Source organism: Salmo salar, chromosome ssa01 (assembly GCF_905237065.1).
Source record: "Salmo salar chromosome ssa01, Ssal_v3.1, whole genome shotgun sequence".
Taxonomy (NCBI): Eukaryota; Metazoa; Chordata; class Actinopteri; order Salmoniformes; family Salmonidae; genus Salmo; species Salmo salar.
Genome location: NC_059442.1, coordinates 147576603 through 147593435, shown reverse-complemented (window position 1 = coordinate 147593435; position 16833 = coordinate 147576603). Strand labels below are relative to the sequence as shown.

At 44.2% G+C, this 16833-nt stretch overlaps 1 protein-coding gene across 5 annotated transcripts in view; it reads right to left on the bottom strand.

Annotated features, from left to right (window-relative positions):
• Nucleotides 1-12159: 12159 nt before the first annotated feature.
• LOC106567541 (netrin receptor UNC5D) overlaps nucleotides 12160-16833 on the bottom strand; it is a 353854-nt gene continuing 349180 nt past the window's right edge. For all 5 annotated transcript variants that reach the window (XM_014136944.2, XM_014136955.2, XM_014136965.2 and 2 more), the window contains one exon: nucleotides 12160-15271. In XM_014136944.2, coding sequence (XP_013992419.1) covers nucleotides 15025-15271 — 247 coding nt within the window. In that variant the 3' untranslated portion in view covers nucleotides 12160-15024. The remainder of the gene's footprint in view (nucleotides 15272-16833) is intronic.

Here is a 16833-nt window from a genome sequence, read left to right as displayed (position 1 = left end):
GTTGTGATAGGCTTGTTTACAAGCCTCTCTGGCCTCTCCTGACAGAACCAGTAGTTGCTATTACACACTGACTGGTTTGGACACTGGAACTAGTACTGTATGGGCTATCTATAAGTACTCAATGCATTTTAGCACTTAAAAACTTGCAGTGTTTCCCTATATCTGCTCCTCGGACAAGATGGCGCCAACATACATGGTCGCCCTGTTTCTAACTCCTGGTCAACTTTGCAGTATATTTTATATTTTTGGTCTTATTTCTTACATTATTTGCTCAGAAAGTCTCTGCATTATTACCTACAGCCAAAAATAACTTTTGGATATTAGATCGGCGGTCACTTACCAGCATTTTGACGAGAAATTAGACTTACTGAATTGGATCCTTTGTTTAAACTCTCCAAGGCAATTCCATTCATCCCGGGGGCAGCTCCAAGACCCTGTCGCAGGAGAAGAGGAGTAAGGAGTGAGCTCCTAGTTAGACTCAGGAGGCGTGCATACCATCAAAAGCTTCTTAGTATGTTACTCGCTAACATTCAGTCCCTGGACAATAAAGTAGACAAGCTCAGGGTGAGGATCTCCTTCCAGAGAGACGTCAGGGAATGTAACATCCTCTGTTTTACGGAATCATGACTCTTTCCGGATATACTGTCCCCGTCCATTTAGCCAGCGGGGTTCTCTGTCCATCATGCGGACAGGAAGAAAGACACTGGTGGACACTGACGCCTCGGTCCCGGACAAGTTAAACAACTTATTCGCCAGCTTCGAGAAAAACACAGAGTGGTTGATGCAGTCCACTGCCGCTCACGAGGATTGTGAGCTCTCATTCTCTGTGGCCAACATGAGTAAGACATTTAAGCGTGTTAACCCTTGCAAGGCAGCCGGCCCAGACGGCATCCTAAGACACGTCCTCTTTTTGAGTGTGAACTGTATTACTGTACTGTATTTTATTATACTGTATCATATGGACTGGAATTACTTCATTCAAACCGTTATAAAGCAGGGGGAGAACATGCAATTCTGGTGCAGCACATGCGGCCTACAATGTTCCAATTATAAGCCAGTGAATTTGATTTTAATTTATTTTGAAATATAATAGGGCATATTTGTATAATTCGTAGGCTGACACATATATACCCTACCTTTCATAATATTTCCGATAATATTATTAGCCTACATCGTCTTTCTCTTTCTATTGTTGCTTCATTCGTTCCTCATTTTCAACTGTTAAATGAAATAAGTTTTGTTGTCCTTATCTTCCTCATTCTCCTAGCACTGTTGGAGCTAGGAAACAAGCATTTTGCGACACCCACAATAACATCTGTTAAATATGTGTATGTGACCAATAACATTTGATTTTATTTGATCCTTGAATAATATAGTACTAGAATTAGATGCAGAATGGTTTCACTTCTCATCATGAAGATTGAATGGTTATGGGTCTAAAAAAATAACTGCTATAGTCTACCGCTATCGCACGTTCGCTCTTCTTTCAAACTACCCGTGAGTTCTATTGGCTGTTGTATTTAACATTCAGCAGACAAGAACTTGCATCCCTCTTCGAATAGTCTATTGGTGGACTTCAGGAAACAGCAGAGGGAGCAGCCCCCTATCCACATCGACGGGACAGTAGTGGAGAGGGTGGAAAGTTCTAAGTTCCTCGGCGTACACATCACGGACAAACTGAAATGGTCCACCCACACAGACAGCGTGGTGAAGAAGGTGCAGCAGCGCCTCTTCAACCTCAGGAGGCTGAAGAAATTCGGCTTGTCACCAAAAACACTCACAAACGTTTACAGATGCACAATCGAGAGCATCCTGTCGGGCTGTATCACAGCCTGGTACGGCAGCTGCTCCGCCCATAACCGGGAGGCTCTCCAGAGGGTAGTGAGGTCTGCACAACACATCACCGGGGGCAAACTACCTGCCCTCCAGGACACCTACACCATCCGATGTCACAGGAAGGCCAAAAAGATCATCAAGGACAACAACCACCCAAGCCACTGCCTGTTCACCCCGCTATCATCCAGAAGGCGAGGTCAGTACAGGTGCATCAAAGCGGGGACCGAGAGACTGAAAAACAGCTTCTATCTCAAGGCCATCAGACTGTTAAACAGCCATCACTAACATTGAGTGGCTGCTGCCAACATACTGACTCAACTCTAGCCACTTTAATAATGGAAAAATGGATGTAATAAATGTATCACTAGCCACTTTAAACAATGCCACTTTATATAATGTTTACATACCCTACATTACTCATCTCATATGTATATACTGTACTCTATACCATCTACTGCATCTTCCCATCTTGATGTAATAAATGTATCACTAGCCACTTTAAACAATGCCACTTTATATAATGTGTACATACCCTACATTACTCATCTCATATGTATATACTGTACTCTATACCATCTACTGCATCTTGCCTATGCCGTTCGGCCATCACTCATTCATATATTGTTATGTACATATTCTTATTCATTCCTTTACACTTGTGTGTATAAGGCAGTTGTTGTGAAATTGTTAGGTTAGATTACTTGTTAGATATTACTGCATGGTCGGAACTAGAAGCACAAGCATTTCGCTACACTCGCATTAACATCTGCTAACCATGTGTATGTGACAAATAAAATGTGATTTGATATAGGAAATGCTAAAAAACAATTATGTCCAGCAAGCTATTCTAGTCTTGCTTTTCCTGCATGGGACTCCAAGAGCTGAGGAGTGTTTTTTTAAGGAGAGAGGCCAGAAGAGCACAAGTGCATGTGTATTGCGCAAGTGACAGTGGCTATAAGTTAGAAGCTTATTATGCAGTACCCATCATTAATTAGCTACATATCAGACTAATACTGCACATAATTTGTTACCTGAAAGAGGTAGGCTAGGACATCTATATATAGCGCTATACAGTGCATTCGTAAAGTATTCAGACCCTTTTAATTTTCCACATTTTGTTATATTATTGCCTTCTTCTAAAATAGATTAAAGTGTTTTTTTCCCCCCATCAACCTCATCAATAGATTTTTTGATCCTTTGACATTTTTGCCCCAAAAATTCAAAAATACACATTTACATAAGTATTCAGACCCTTTACTCAGTACTTTGTTGAAGCACCTTTAGCAGTAATTACAGCCTCGAGTCTTCTTGAGTATGACGCTACAAGCTTGTGTGCCCCAATCTTCTCTCCCAATCTTCTCTGCAGATCCTCTCAAGCTCTGTCAGGTTGGATGGGGTCTATTTTCTGGTCTCAAGGAGCTCTCAGTAATTTGCTCAGTTCATCTTTCCCTTGATCCTGACTTGTGTCCCAGTCCCTGCTGCTGAAAACCATCCCCACAGCATAATGCTGCCACCACCGTGCTTCACCGTAGGGATGGTGCTCGGTTTTCTCCAGACGTGACGGTTGGCATTCAGGCCAAAGAGGTCAATCTTGGTTTCATCAGACCAGAGAATCTTGTTTCTCATGGTCTGAGTCCTTTAGGTGCCTTTTGGCAAACTCCAAGCGGGCTGTTATGTGCCTTTGACTGAGGAGTGGCTTCCGTCTTGCCACAGTCTTGTATTGAACAGTAATATATTGTTTGTAACCTCTATCTTCCTCTATTTTGTGATTGTGAATAAATGCCCTTTTCTCGAAGTGATTACATTCGATTAATTAGTTGACATGTGACCAGGAGATAACCTTGCATTTCCTGTGTGGACGGATGGGAAGCCAGATAGAGGAGGACTCCACTTGGAGGGATGGGGGACCAAAAAAATGGGAAGGAAAACCATCCTAACCGTCAATGACTTATCTTGTGACGGCTGTTGGGTATTGTTTCTCCAGGCCTTTTCAGGAAGGCTGAAAAAAGAGAGAGAAACTGAGCTCGGATGTTGATTTTTCCCAGTTTGCCTGTTGATAACAGGGGGGAAAAGGGTTGTGATTTCACCTGGCTGGAGGACTCACTTTGAAATTCACTTTCAGGGGAGACCTCATGTGGTTCTCCACTCTGATGCTTGGAAATACTTAGTTTTACTGTGCATGAACTATGTCATGAAATACTATTGCTCTTTTTTTGGCACTTTTTAGCACTTTGCACTTTCATCTTTTGTATTCTTTTGAGTATGGATTAAATAAGTATACTTTTGCATCTCGGCCTCATTGGTTTTCAACCTTTTTGTGGTTTGAGTGCGAGAATTTTTTTTTACTGAGCATGAACTTCTACATGAAATACTGCATGCAATACTATACTGTGCACAAACAGATTGAACATACGGTTAGAGTTGTCTCATGTTGCACTAAAAATTATAATGTGGCAGTAACCTGAAGTTAATTTCTAGGATGTGGTACTCTACAGTATGCAAGGGATAATCAACGACAGGCTGAGTTGAGAAACTTTGATTTGGTCGATTACAGTGTTCCCTGTATTGGACACAACTGTCTTATGAATGCTAAATATCTGATCAGTTCCATCATGTACTTCAATCAACACATTAGCCCTAGCACTGTGTCTAAACCCCCTTTTGTATTACATTTAGGATTTATCTTTACAAGACACTAAGTGGTAATACACGTGTGACCGAAACATGTTAGTTTGTGATAATCTACACAAACGATAACCTTATCAGAAGTGTAACAACTCATGCCGTACCCAAAGCATTAGTTGACCGACTTGAATTAGACAGGAAACGGTGTATGGGGGTGTCTCCCAATGCAGCATTACAATGACCGTATAGGCACCAGGAAAGGTTGCCAATTTACCTCCAGTTTATCTTGTCAGACTATGTAACTGTGGGTCGACACCGGGTGAGAGTGAGTGAGTGAGTGAGTTGTTCAACAACACTAATAAACGACAGAAAAGTGACAAAACAGACAGTGGGATCATGAGTTAGTACACAGCAGTTGTGCAGGCCAGCCTCAACCCACATGACCCATGCATTCACAACATTTAGGCTGTCAACACCCTGACACAGACATAACAATACAGCCATAGAAACTGTGCATCCCTGCAGTACAGAGTACATTGAACACGCAGTCCTACAAGAACCTCTTGTGGTGTTGCTAAGAAGCAATTCTTGACAATATCATATTAAGCATACAGAAAGAGAATTTCAGTATCTCACAAACACACATTGGGAATTCAATGTTTAAAGGAGCCTTTCTCTTGAATATGTCACACAGATATAGGAATTCAATAAAACTGTTTTAAAGGAACTCTTCTCTTGACTATCTCACCAACACACATTGGGAATTCAAGGAAGTCATTTTTTAAGTACAGGGGTGCTTTAAGAGTGGCAGGGAGTGAGATAGCCAAGGGCAACAACCGAAGGAGCTGCACTGTCTGTTTACCGTCAAAGGTCAGGGGACGAGGGGGGTGAGTGTTCTGTTGAGATGGAGGTCAAGGCCGGACAGGCAGGGGATTACGACTGCTGATGTTTCTGCTGCTCTGGTTAGGGGAATGGAGCATGAGTCACACACACACACACACACACACACACACACGCACACGCGCACACGCGCACACACGCACACACGCACACACACACACACACACACACACACACACACACACACACACACACACACACACACACACACACACACACACACACACACACATGCACAGAAGCGGTAGATCTGAAACAGGGTGAGGCAGGCGTGCCTTGGTGGGTCAAGGCCTGGTAAAGGTAGAGACAGACAGAGAGAAAGGCCAGAGAGAGAGAGAGAGACAGAGAGAGGGAGAGAGAGAGAGAAGGAAAGTAAGAGGGAGACTCCTGACCGGCTTCGGTCAGTCGGTTCAGTGCAGTCAGTGTTAACAAGGTGAAGGCTCAGATCTGACTGAGAGAGGAATGCGTCTCTCTTTGTAGGGTCCTGGAGTAGCCGGTGACGTCATGGCGTTTTCCTGGTACTTCGGCAGATTCCACGAGAGGAGACAGGCAGCCAGCTAGACACACACACACACACACACACACACACACACACACACACACACACACACACACACACAGAAACAGGAGGGCATGATCAAGCTGCATTGTAATGTGGCCTGATTGGTCACCTGACACTTTTTTCCTTTCCAAACCTAGTAGAGGACAGGGAGGATGCCTCAACTCCCCACAGGATTAACACCATGAATAGGGTGGAAGAATGAGCCTCTGCTCTGGCTGTGTGTGTAGATGTGTTGTGTGTGGGGGGAGGGGGGGATTTGAGAGAGTTTAAGACAATGACACAAGGGAAAAATTAAGAAAGAAAGAAAGAAAGAAAGAAAGAAAGAGAGGGAGAGAGAGAGAGAAGAAAGAGAGATGGAAAAATAGGGAAGAGTAGAAGAAAGTGTGAGAGAAAGAGAAAGAGGGAAAAAATTAAGAGAAACGGAGAGAGTAATGGAAAGGAAGGGAGGGGAGAGAAAGAGAGAAAGTGTGTGAGAGAGAGACAGAGACATTGGAGGAGGAACCATGCCTCAGCCACTGTCTGGTCCAGCGAGAGGCAGTTGGCAGCTGGCTCTCTACCAGGCACAAATGTACAGTAATTCAAAGCATGCGACTTGACGCCGGTCCTTGGGAGTGGGAGCCGTGCGGTCACACATGCATGCGCACACACACAAACACACACACAGTCCACGTGACTGCAATTATGTACATTTCTATAGCAAATGCATACTACAGCTAATCACATTACAGACGCTATGGTCCCTTCAAGAAAAACAACATTTCCCAAATGACTTCCCTGTCCTTTTATAGAGAAATGTATTTATATGCTGCATCCAAATAGCATTACAAAGCCCCAAAGTTCCTCAGAGAGAGCAGATTATGAAGCTATCATGTACTAACCAGACTACAAATGAGGTCAGTAAAATCAGATCTAACGTCTCAATTAGTGTTTGAAAAACAACACAACAATACCTCTGTTTCAATGCACCCAGCAAAGAGTGAACTGTTTTGTTCCAAATTCCAACTCAATTACAGGTACATATCTGATTTTACGTAGGAACATTGCAATATAGATCAACTCAACAAACACAAATGAGTGTGGTCCAAACAACAAGTAATACAGATGTTCATTTCACCAGTTTCTCACAGCAGGAAAATAATCCTGCAGCAACAGGCTTTAATTAATGGACATTTTTGTAGGGGTTGATACATTTTAAAGTAGGAAAATCAAGTCTGAAATGTTAATATGGAAATTACAAACAATTAAAAATTGAAATCCTACAAGCTTGCATTTCCTGCAACAACGGGGTGATCAAATTAAGATCCTACCTCTCTAACAGCAGGAAAGGGAGAGAGTGAAAGACTGTAAGACAAGAAGGGTCATAGATGAAAGAGTGCACTTCAAAACATGCCAGTTGGTGAGCGAGAAAACAAGATTCCGACTTTTGTAAAGATTCGCTCTCATGAGCTTCACATGACTTGCATTTACCCCTCTCTTTATTCTCTCTCTCTCTTTGCTCTTCTCTTTTCTCCCTCTGTACTCTGCTCTCCCTTCTCTCCCCTCCTGCCCCCTCCCCTCCTCTTTGTGCAGCAGCGAGCACACAGACTTCCTGTGTGCCCCGGCCTGAATGGTATGCATAGGGAGTGGGTGTCTGGGAGGCCTTTCATCCGGCCTGGAAAGAAAAGAAAAGTCAAGAGAGGGAACGAAGAAAAGAGAAAGAGAGAGAAGAGAATCATCTTTAATCCGATGGCAGCGCAGTTGTCCAGGGGCAGGCAGGGGGGGGGGGGTGGGGGGGTATTAGGGTGTGTTGTAGGGGGAGGGAGTGGGTGAAGGTCTGGGTTTAGCCAGGGATGTGTAGTGTCTGGTGGGGAAGAAGGCCTGGTATTGCCGGCCTTGCTGTAGCCAGCCCTGCGACGCATGACGTCTGGGAGAGAGAGGGACACTTTGCATGGCTGGGGTACTGAGCTAATGCTAGCTGTACCAAAGTCTTAGAATGAGTAGAACAGACATGGTGTTAGAATCAAGTGAATATTTCACATTTTCCGTCATGAACTGTGGTGGCTGGCATGTAGACTTTGCCATTGCTGCATCTGTCTGAGAAAGGCATTCAATTCTGAGAGATGCCATGATAAATATAGAATTCTAAATCTTAACCTTTTACTGCAGTGGGCTAAATCAGGGTCACACAGAGTGTTTCTTGGGAGTCTTAAACAAATATCATTTGAAACAAAAGTATACATCTCACACACATGGTTATGGGCTTACAAAAAAGAGGACAACTGTACCATGTCAGAGTTAAAAGTTATTCAATTTTGAGTTTGCATCCCAATATTGCACTTCATATACTATTCTTTTTTTGTTTGTTTAAATAACATTTATTAATTGTGAAATTATTAAAGTAATAACATTCCACCCATGAGGCCACTATGTAATTTGACTGCAGGAAAGGGCTTCTCTAATCTCAATCTAACTCATTTTAATCTAAATCTTTAGCAAAAAGGATCAATCAAATATATCTGTAGTTAATAAACCTGGGAAAGTTCTCAAATGAAATATCTTTCTGTGCACAGAACATTAGTTTGAATGGGAATGTTCATTCTACTTATTCTATGAACTGTTGGAGATGTTTGTTGTTCTACTAATTCAGCTTTTATGAGCTGTGTGGGTTGTCTCAGTCCAAGTGCTGAGGCTTCTGGCATGATCAGACAGGGTGTAGCTAGCTGGCTGTGCACACAGTGCCATGGTAGACTGAGACCCTACACAGACATTTAAATGGCTACACATGCCAGCATGTGAGGCTGCAGAATTTGTCATGGAAACTTCTTACCGCTGACATGCATACATTAACAACATGAAGATGTCTGTATGTGCCAATTCAGTGGTTTCGAATGAGTAAAAATGGCTGGCCAAAAATATAGGAAAAGCATATACCGCCAACTAGTGGTCGATTATACATACTGCACTCTATGGCACAAATTGAGGAATAAGGAGATAACAATATTGGTTTGATAATGATACACAGACTTACCGTCAACCACAGGAGGCTTCTGAGGGAACAATGGCTCATAATAATGGAAACCATGTGTTTGATGTATTTGATACCATTCCACCTATTCCGCTCCAGCCATTACCACGTGCCCATTCTTCCCAATTAAGATGCCATCAACCTCCTGTGCCATCAATTTAGGACTCGATTCAATCAGCATCGCCGAAGTTCAGCGCTATAGCGTGCTTGAAATTAAAGTACTGAACTTTGGCCTGTTATAGAATAGTGCACAGGACAGCCGACGATGCACCTAAAGAGATTATCCGGTACTTGTATACTTTTAGCCAGTAATTCTGAAAGTAGCACTTACGTGCCAAAAATTTGTCCCGGAAAATTGCATACTACATCACAGACTGTATGTGCAGATATGTGCACCACGTCATTGCGCTCCCTCTAGTTTTGCAGTGTGTGCATTTTGCTAGCTGTCACTCAAATGGAAAGGGGCTGAAGCTCATTGGCTGAAACTGAAATTGCTAGGGGGCTGAATACTTATGTAAATGTGATATTTCCGTTTTTTTTCTAAAAACCTGTTTTTGCTTTGTTATTATGGTGTATTATGTGTGGATTGATGAGGGAATAAAACGATTTATTCAATTTTAGAAGAAGGCTGTAACATAACAAAATGTTGAAAAAGTCAAGGGGTCTGAATACTTTCCGAATGCACTGTATGAACTACACATTGACAAATCCAGCCCAAAGTGGCAGGTTTAAAAAATACATATTAGTTGCCAAAGTTCCGTAGCATATCTTTAAAGATGTTTGTGGAGATGGCGTTCACGGTAAACACTGCAAATGTTGGCTCAAGCCAAAAATGTGTTTAAATTGTTGATCAATGTCACGTCCTGACCATAGTAAGATGTTATTTTCTATGGTAGAGTAGGTCAGGGCGTGACAGCTGGTGTTTTGTGTTTTTCTATGTTTTGTAGTTCTATGTTTAGGGTCTAGTTATCTATTTCTATGTTGTTGTTTTTTGGGATGATCTCCAATTAGAGGCAGCTGGTCCTCGTTGTCTCTAATTGGAGATCATACTTAAGTAGGGTTTTTTTCCACCTGTGTTTGTGGGTAGTTGTCTTCTGTTTAGTTTAGGTACCTGACAGATCTGTGCGCTTTTGTTTTTCTCTTTGTTATTTTTCCTTTAGTGTTTTGAGTTATAATAAATATTCATCATGAGCAATCAACACGCTGCGCTTTGGTCCCCTCGCTACGATAGCCATTACAGAACTACCCACCACAACTGGATCAAGCAGCGTGCCCGGGAGGAGATGGATACCTGGTCTCTGGAGGAGTGGTGAGAGAGGATAGACTGGACTTGGGGGCAAGTATTGGACAGATACAGAAGCCTACCGGGGAAGCACGAGAGGCAGCCCCCAAAATCTTTTTGGGGGGGCACACGGGTTGATTGGCAGAGTCAGGGGTGAGACCTGAGCCAACTCCCCATGCTTATCGTGGTGAGCATGTGCCTGCTCCTCGCACTCTCCCTCCAGTGCGCCTCCCCAGCCCAGTACATCCTGTGCCTGCTCCTCACACTCTCCCTCCAGTGCGCCTCCACAGCGCAGTATACCCTGTGCCAGCTCTGCGCACCTGGTCTCATTTGACATTTTAGTCATTTAGCAGACGCTCTTATCCAGAGCGACTTACAGTAGTGAATGCATACATTTCATACATTTCTATCCGTACTGGTCCCCCGTGGGAATTGAACCCACAACCCTGGCATTGCAAACACCATGCTCTACCAACTGAGCCACACGGGTCTCCAGTGCATCTCCCCAGTCCGGTGAGACCTGTTCCAGCTCCACGAAAGAAGCCTCCAGTGATGATCTATGGTCCGAAGCCTCCAGTGATGATCCATGGCACGAAGCCTCCAGTGATGATCCATGGCCCGGAGCCTGTAGGGATGATCCATGGCACGGAGCCTCCAGTGATAATCCATGGCCCGGAGCCTGTAGGGATAATCCATGGCAAGAAGCCTGTAGGGATGATCCATGGCCCGGAGCCTGTAGAGATGATCCATGGCACGAAGCCTCCAGTGATAATCCATGGCCCGGAGCCTCCAGTGATGATCCATGGCCTGGAGCCTCCTGTGATGATCCATGGCCTGGAGCCTCCAGTGATGATCCATGGCGCGGAACCTGTAGTGATGATCCAAGGCATGGAGCCTCCAGCGACACTCCCCTGTCCGGAGCCTCCAGCGATGCTCCCCAGTCCGGAGCCTCCAGCGACGCTACCCAGTCCGGAGCCTCTAGCGTCGCTCCCCAGTCCGGAGCCTCCAGCGACGCTCCCCAGTCCGGAACCTCCAGCGACGGCCTGCAGCCCGGAACCTCCTGAGACGGCCTGTAGCCTGGAACCTCCTGAGACGGTCTGCAGCCCAGAGTCTTCGGCGGCGGCCTGCAGCCCAGAGTCTTCGGCGGCGGCCTGCAGCCCAGAACCTCCGGCGGCGGCCTGCAGCCCAGAACCTCCGGCGGCGGCCTGCAGCCCAGAACCTCCGGCGGCGGCCTGTAGCCCAGAACCTCCGGCGATGATCTACAGTCCGGTTCCGCCGACGACGATCCACGGTCCGGTGGTACTGAAGCAGAGGGATCAGCGGGTGGAGCGGGGGTTACGCCCCGAACCGGAGCCACCTCCTCTGCTGGAGGATCCGCTGGAGGATAAGGTTATGTGGACTGCACTAGAGCCGCCATAGACAGGAGTTACCCACCCTACCCTCCCTTTTTTTTGGGGGGGTTGTTGTTGTGTTTAGGTGCGGTCAGAGTCCACACCTTTGGGGGGGGTACTTTCACGTCCTGACCATAGTAAGATGTTATTTTCTATGGTAGAGTATGTCAGGGCGTGTCAGCTGGTGTTTTGTGTTTTTATATGTTTTGTAGTTCTAAGTTTAGGGTCTAGTTATCTATTTCTATGTTGTTGTTTTTTGGGATGATCTCCAATTAGAGGCAGCTGGTCCTCGTTGTCTCTAATTGGAGATCATACTTAAGTAGAGGTTTTTTCCACCTGTGTTTGTGGGTAGTTGTCTTCTGTTTAGTTTAGGTACCTGACAGATCTGTGCGCTTTTGTTTTTCTCTTTGTTATTTTTCCTTTAGTGTTTTGAGTTATAATAAATATTCATCATGAGCAATCAACACGCTGCGCTTTGGTCCCCTCTCTACGACAGCCGTTACAATCAAATCCCAGCCTACAATAAAATCTAATTTTTAGACCAAAGAAAACAAGGGAATTTCACTGCATATTTATTTCAAAACATGATAGAGTATATACATTTGCAAATCATGTTGAGGAAAAAATAGAACAAAAATCTGCTAAAATATACATCAAATAGTGATAAGCAGAATAATAATCATCGTACTATTAACCTGATTAACATAAACATTCAAAATGTAGAGCGTCATAAAATGTTTACAGAACTTTCATGGCTTAATTCATTAAATGAATGATAAATGCCCCTCACTGTATACATAATATTTTCAGGATAAAATCATTATTCAACTATTTTCAGTCGTTACTCTTTACTCTAAACAAAAATATAATAATTGTAGTATGAGAACTAAGTAGGATCTCTAAGATTTCAAAGGTATGTTTCTTCCTAGTAAGGAAAGGCCGATTATGTAAAAGCAGCTCAGAATAAAAGCGATACATTTTTGGATGAAAATATCAGTATATCTCTGACAAATGGATATGGTTTTACTCAGTACTGTTTCTTTATTTTCTCCAAATGAATACAGATCTAAAGACAGTAGCTTGCGAGATACATACATTACACACCAGGATAAACTCAAATACTAGCACTAGGCTGGATTCTCCAACGGGACAAAGACAGATCTTCAAAGTCATGTCACACACACACACACACACACACACACACACACACACACACACACACACACACACACACACACACACACACACACACACACACACACACACACACACACACACACACCACACACACACACTCACTGCAGGTGTGCACACATCCATCCACACATACGCACACGCACACTCACCCTGTCTATAGATAGCTCCTTAAGACAATCACTGTAGTGACATCCGTCTGCATGTTCATTTAGGCATACACCTCACCACATTGGGGAACTGTGTGTGTGTGGTTGTGAGTGTGTGTGTGCACACATGGTGTATGTGTGTGTATGCATGTTTGCCCAGAGTGTGTCAGTTCATCATCTCCTAGCTGCAGCTCCTCCGATTGTGTTTGATGGGTTTAAATGCTATAACAAAGTGCGGGTCACCTCTGTCACATGCCTGGTGTGACCCACACTTTAGGTAGTGGAGACTGGAGAGCTTACTATAATTTGGTACTGGCATGTAAAAACACTGTCAATTCCATGAAACAATAGTATGGCAGTTTTGCACACTGTTCCTCAGTTTAATTGTTGTATTATTTTGTGTGTGTGTGTGTGTGTGTGGGGGGGGGGGCGGGGGATTTTTTGAGGATGAAAAATATTGGGTTTGCATTTTCTGTTAGTAGGCTAAGGGTTAGTTACTTCGTTTTTCTGATTTGGCCTACAGCACCACTGGAGCAAGAGTTTAAAGTGATAAGTCGGATTTTGGCAATGCCCTTTATCTACTTCCCCAGAGTCAAATGAACTCGTGGATACCATTTTTATGTATCTGCGTTCAGTTTGAAGAAAGTTGCTAACTAGCATTGGTGCAATTGCTAACAAGCGTTAGCGCAACGGCTAGAAGTTTACAGCTAGCATGCTATCGGTTCCTGTAGACTTCTAGTCATTGCGCTAACACTAGTTAGCATTGGCTCACGAAACTACCTCCCTTCATACTGGACGTAGATATGTAAAAATGGTATCCACGAGTTCATCTAAATATGGGGAAGTAGATTAATGGCTTCATTGCCAAAATCTTGAACTATCCCTTTAAGGGTTAACAGCACACATAAATACTCTAATCACTTTAATTAATTTTCGGGCCAATAAATGTAGGTAAAAAAAAACCATGCCAAATTGCCATTCTGCTTGTGTGTTGATCTTACCCATGTGACAGCGAGGGAAAGGTTTGGCCCATCCCTAACACATTCGCTTTCATTCATCTGCAGATATGCATTTCTTAATTACTCTCACTGCTCTAGTGTGTCACCAGAAGTTTTACAGTGACTTTCAGTAAAATGACATATTGGCTACGTTCCAATATCCACACCAGCATACCACACTGAATGCATGCCCCAATACAATGCTTCATTCTAAGTAGAATGCATGCTCGTGTGGGTATTGGAACAGAGCCTAGGTGTGGGTAAACCAAATGTTTGTGACATCATATGACAGATGTCATAACTGACTGTTTTTCATAAATATTGTCAACATCTGAATACTTCGAAAGTGTTCCTTGTTTCTCTCTGGTTCCACAGTAGGCCTATGCACTGAAAACACCATCACTGTGCAGGAAAGACACAAGAAAATAAAGAAAATATATTATAAATATAAAATAAACGACAACAACTTCACGTAACACAAAGCATTCTGGCTTCCCAGGTGAATGGCTAGAGGGACAGGACCTAATAGTCCAGGTTAGGAAGAGTGTTTCTTGTTGGTTTGTGGTTCAGTTGAGGTTTACTTTTTGACTAGTTTGTGGTTTAGTCCCTTGGTTAGTTAGTTCCTCTGTGTCTACCTAAACAACAATAGCTTCCCTCTTGACCAGGACCTCTAGAACCCCTATCTCTTGAACACTGCTATCTTGTCCCTGTCTCCCTTACCACCGTCTCCTTTTCCACCCCTCGCCATTGGCCTGCGTTCCTCTCCTCTCAAACCCTTGTCCCTGGGCCCCCTCAGCCCTTTTCCTCTCTCCCTTGTACCCTTCTTCTGTAGCACCCCTTGTTCCCCTGTCATCTTGTCCCTATTCCCCCTCCATACAGCCTGGTGGTTTCTGACTTTAGTTACAGTAGTTCGTTTTTTCCCCTTTAGTCCTTAGTCCTCTCTGCTCTCGGGCCCAAATCCTCCACTGGCTGGATTAGTCTACTGGAGTTCTCTGTATGTACTCCTCCTTCTTAGGGTCCATCCATTCATCCCCAGCCTTGTGGTCCTCTACTGGGGCTCCAGTTCGTCCGTTCCTCCCCTTGTTAGGTGAACTCAGTGTCCAGCTCCTCAGTGCTGCAGCCCAGGGTAGTTGTGGTCCTTGTGGTGGTCCCTGTGGTGGTCAGCGTGGTGGCCCTACTGGAGGTGGAGTGGGTGGAGGAGTGGACCTTGCCGATCTCCTCCAGGGCGCTGGCCAGAGAGTCCAGGTCCCCTGTGTCCTGGTGCTGGGCCTCCCACAGGCTGAGGATCACCGCTGATGGGCTCTCCTGACGTGCAAAGTAACACAGGTTCCTGAAGGGAGGGAGGGAGGGAGCGAGGTGGGGAGAGAGTGAGAGAGAGAGAAAGAGAGAGAGAGTGTTAATGTAGAATGCAGCTTGATGAGTAGTTAACCAGATGATTCAGGTATGCTTGTTCTGGAATAGATCCAATAAAAGAAACTGGTTACTCAGGATGAGGTTTGGGAGACACTGGCCAAAAAAGAAGATGATGAAAAGGAAGCAGGAAAAAAATACATGCATATTGCATATTGTTGAGATCATTATGCTGAATGTCAAATTCAGCTTAAACTTCCTGCTATATCGCCACCTCAGCTGTTGTTATAACTCACATCCACCAGAGGGCACTGTTTCATTACAGTAGAGCTCGACCTCTCTCCCTCCCTTTTTGTCTAAGGTGTGGTGATGATGCTCCCACATACCAAGATAAATAATTGCTTAACATAAGATAAATCCACTTAACAAGGTACAGACGTTCTCATTACATGCTGCTGGTGGCTTCCACTGGGTCGAAAATGCACCTTAAATTCTTCTCCCATTCCAAAACGCCCCACGTTTGTTTTCCGACAGTTTGCTGGAAAATGATTTGATGCACATGGACATTCCTGGTCACACGGCTTATGTCACACTTTTATTCAGTAAGCTTGGTTCCCCTTTTCCACACTCCTTATTGACTGTTTCTTCTTCTGCTGGGGGAATAGAGATCACCCATTACCGCTAAAATCGCCAACATCCTTGACAAATAATGGAGGGAAGGATGGAGGGTTGGGGGTTAGGGAAAATAGGAATTTGAATGGGACTGAATTGTGTGTCCCTACAAGGTTAGTTACACAAGACTGTGTGTGTGTGTGTGTGTGTGTGTGTGTGTGTGTGTGTGTGTGTGTGTGTGTGTGTGTGTGTGTGTGTGTGTGTGTGTGTGTACAGATCTATAATGAGATCAGCAGAGTGTGTCTGTGACCTGGTCACTGGTAGGGTTGCTTGGTGTTAGCAGATAAAGACTGGCACAGTGGCGAAGGCCCAGATAAAAAGCCAACCATTATGCAAATGACTAGGCACATCCATAGGGAGACTGGTAGAGTTGATGCAGTCAAGGTTGATCTTTTCTCAAATTTTGTAATTTCAAAATGAGTCATTTGCAAACACATTGACCAAGGCAATAGAGCAACAAAATAGACTTGAGACACATTGCTGGACCTTGCAGTATCATTATTGGATTTCCCCGGATTTCTATCGCAAGCTCTGGACATTTACACCTGGATCTTGCAGCTAGCTAGCTGCTATACGAGTGACTATTGGCTAACGTCGGTCCCAGAGCAAACATAAATTATTCCGGTTTCAATGATGTTTCTAGAGACAATATCTCTCTCATCATCACTCAATGCCTAGGTTTACCTCCACTGTATTCACATCCTACCATACCTTGGTCTGTACATTATACCTTGAAGCTATTTTATCGCCCCCAGAAACCTGCTCCTTTTACTCTCTATTCCGGACGTCATAGATGACCAATTCTCATAGCTTTTAGCCGTACCCTCATCCTACTCCTCCTCTGTTCCTCTGGTGATGTAGAGGTGAATC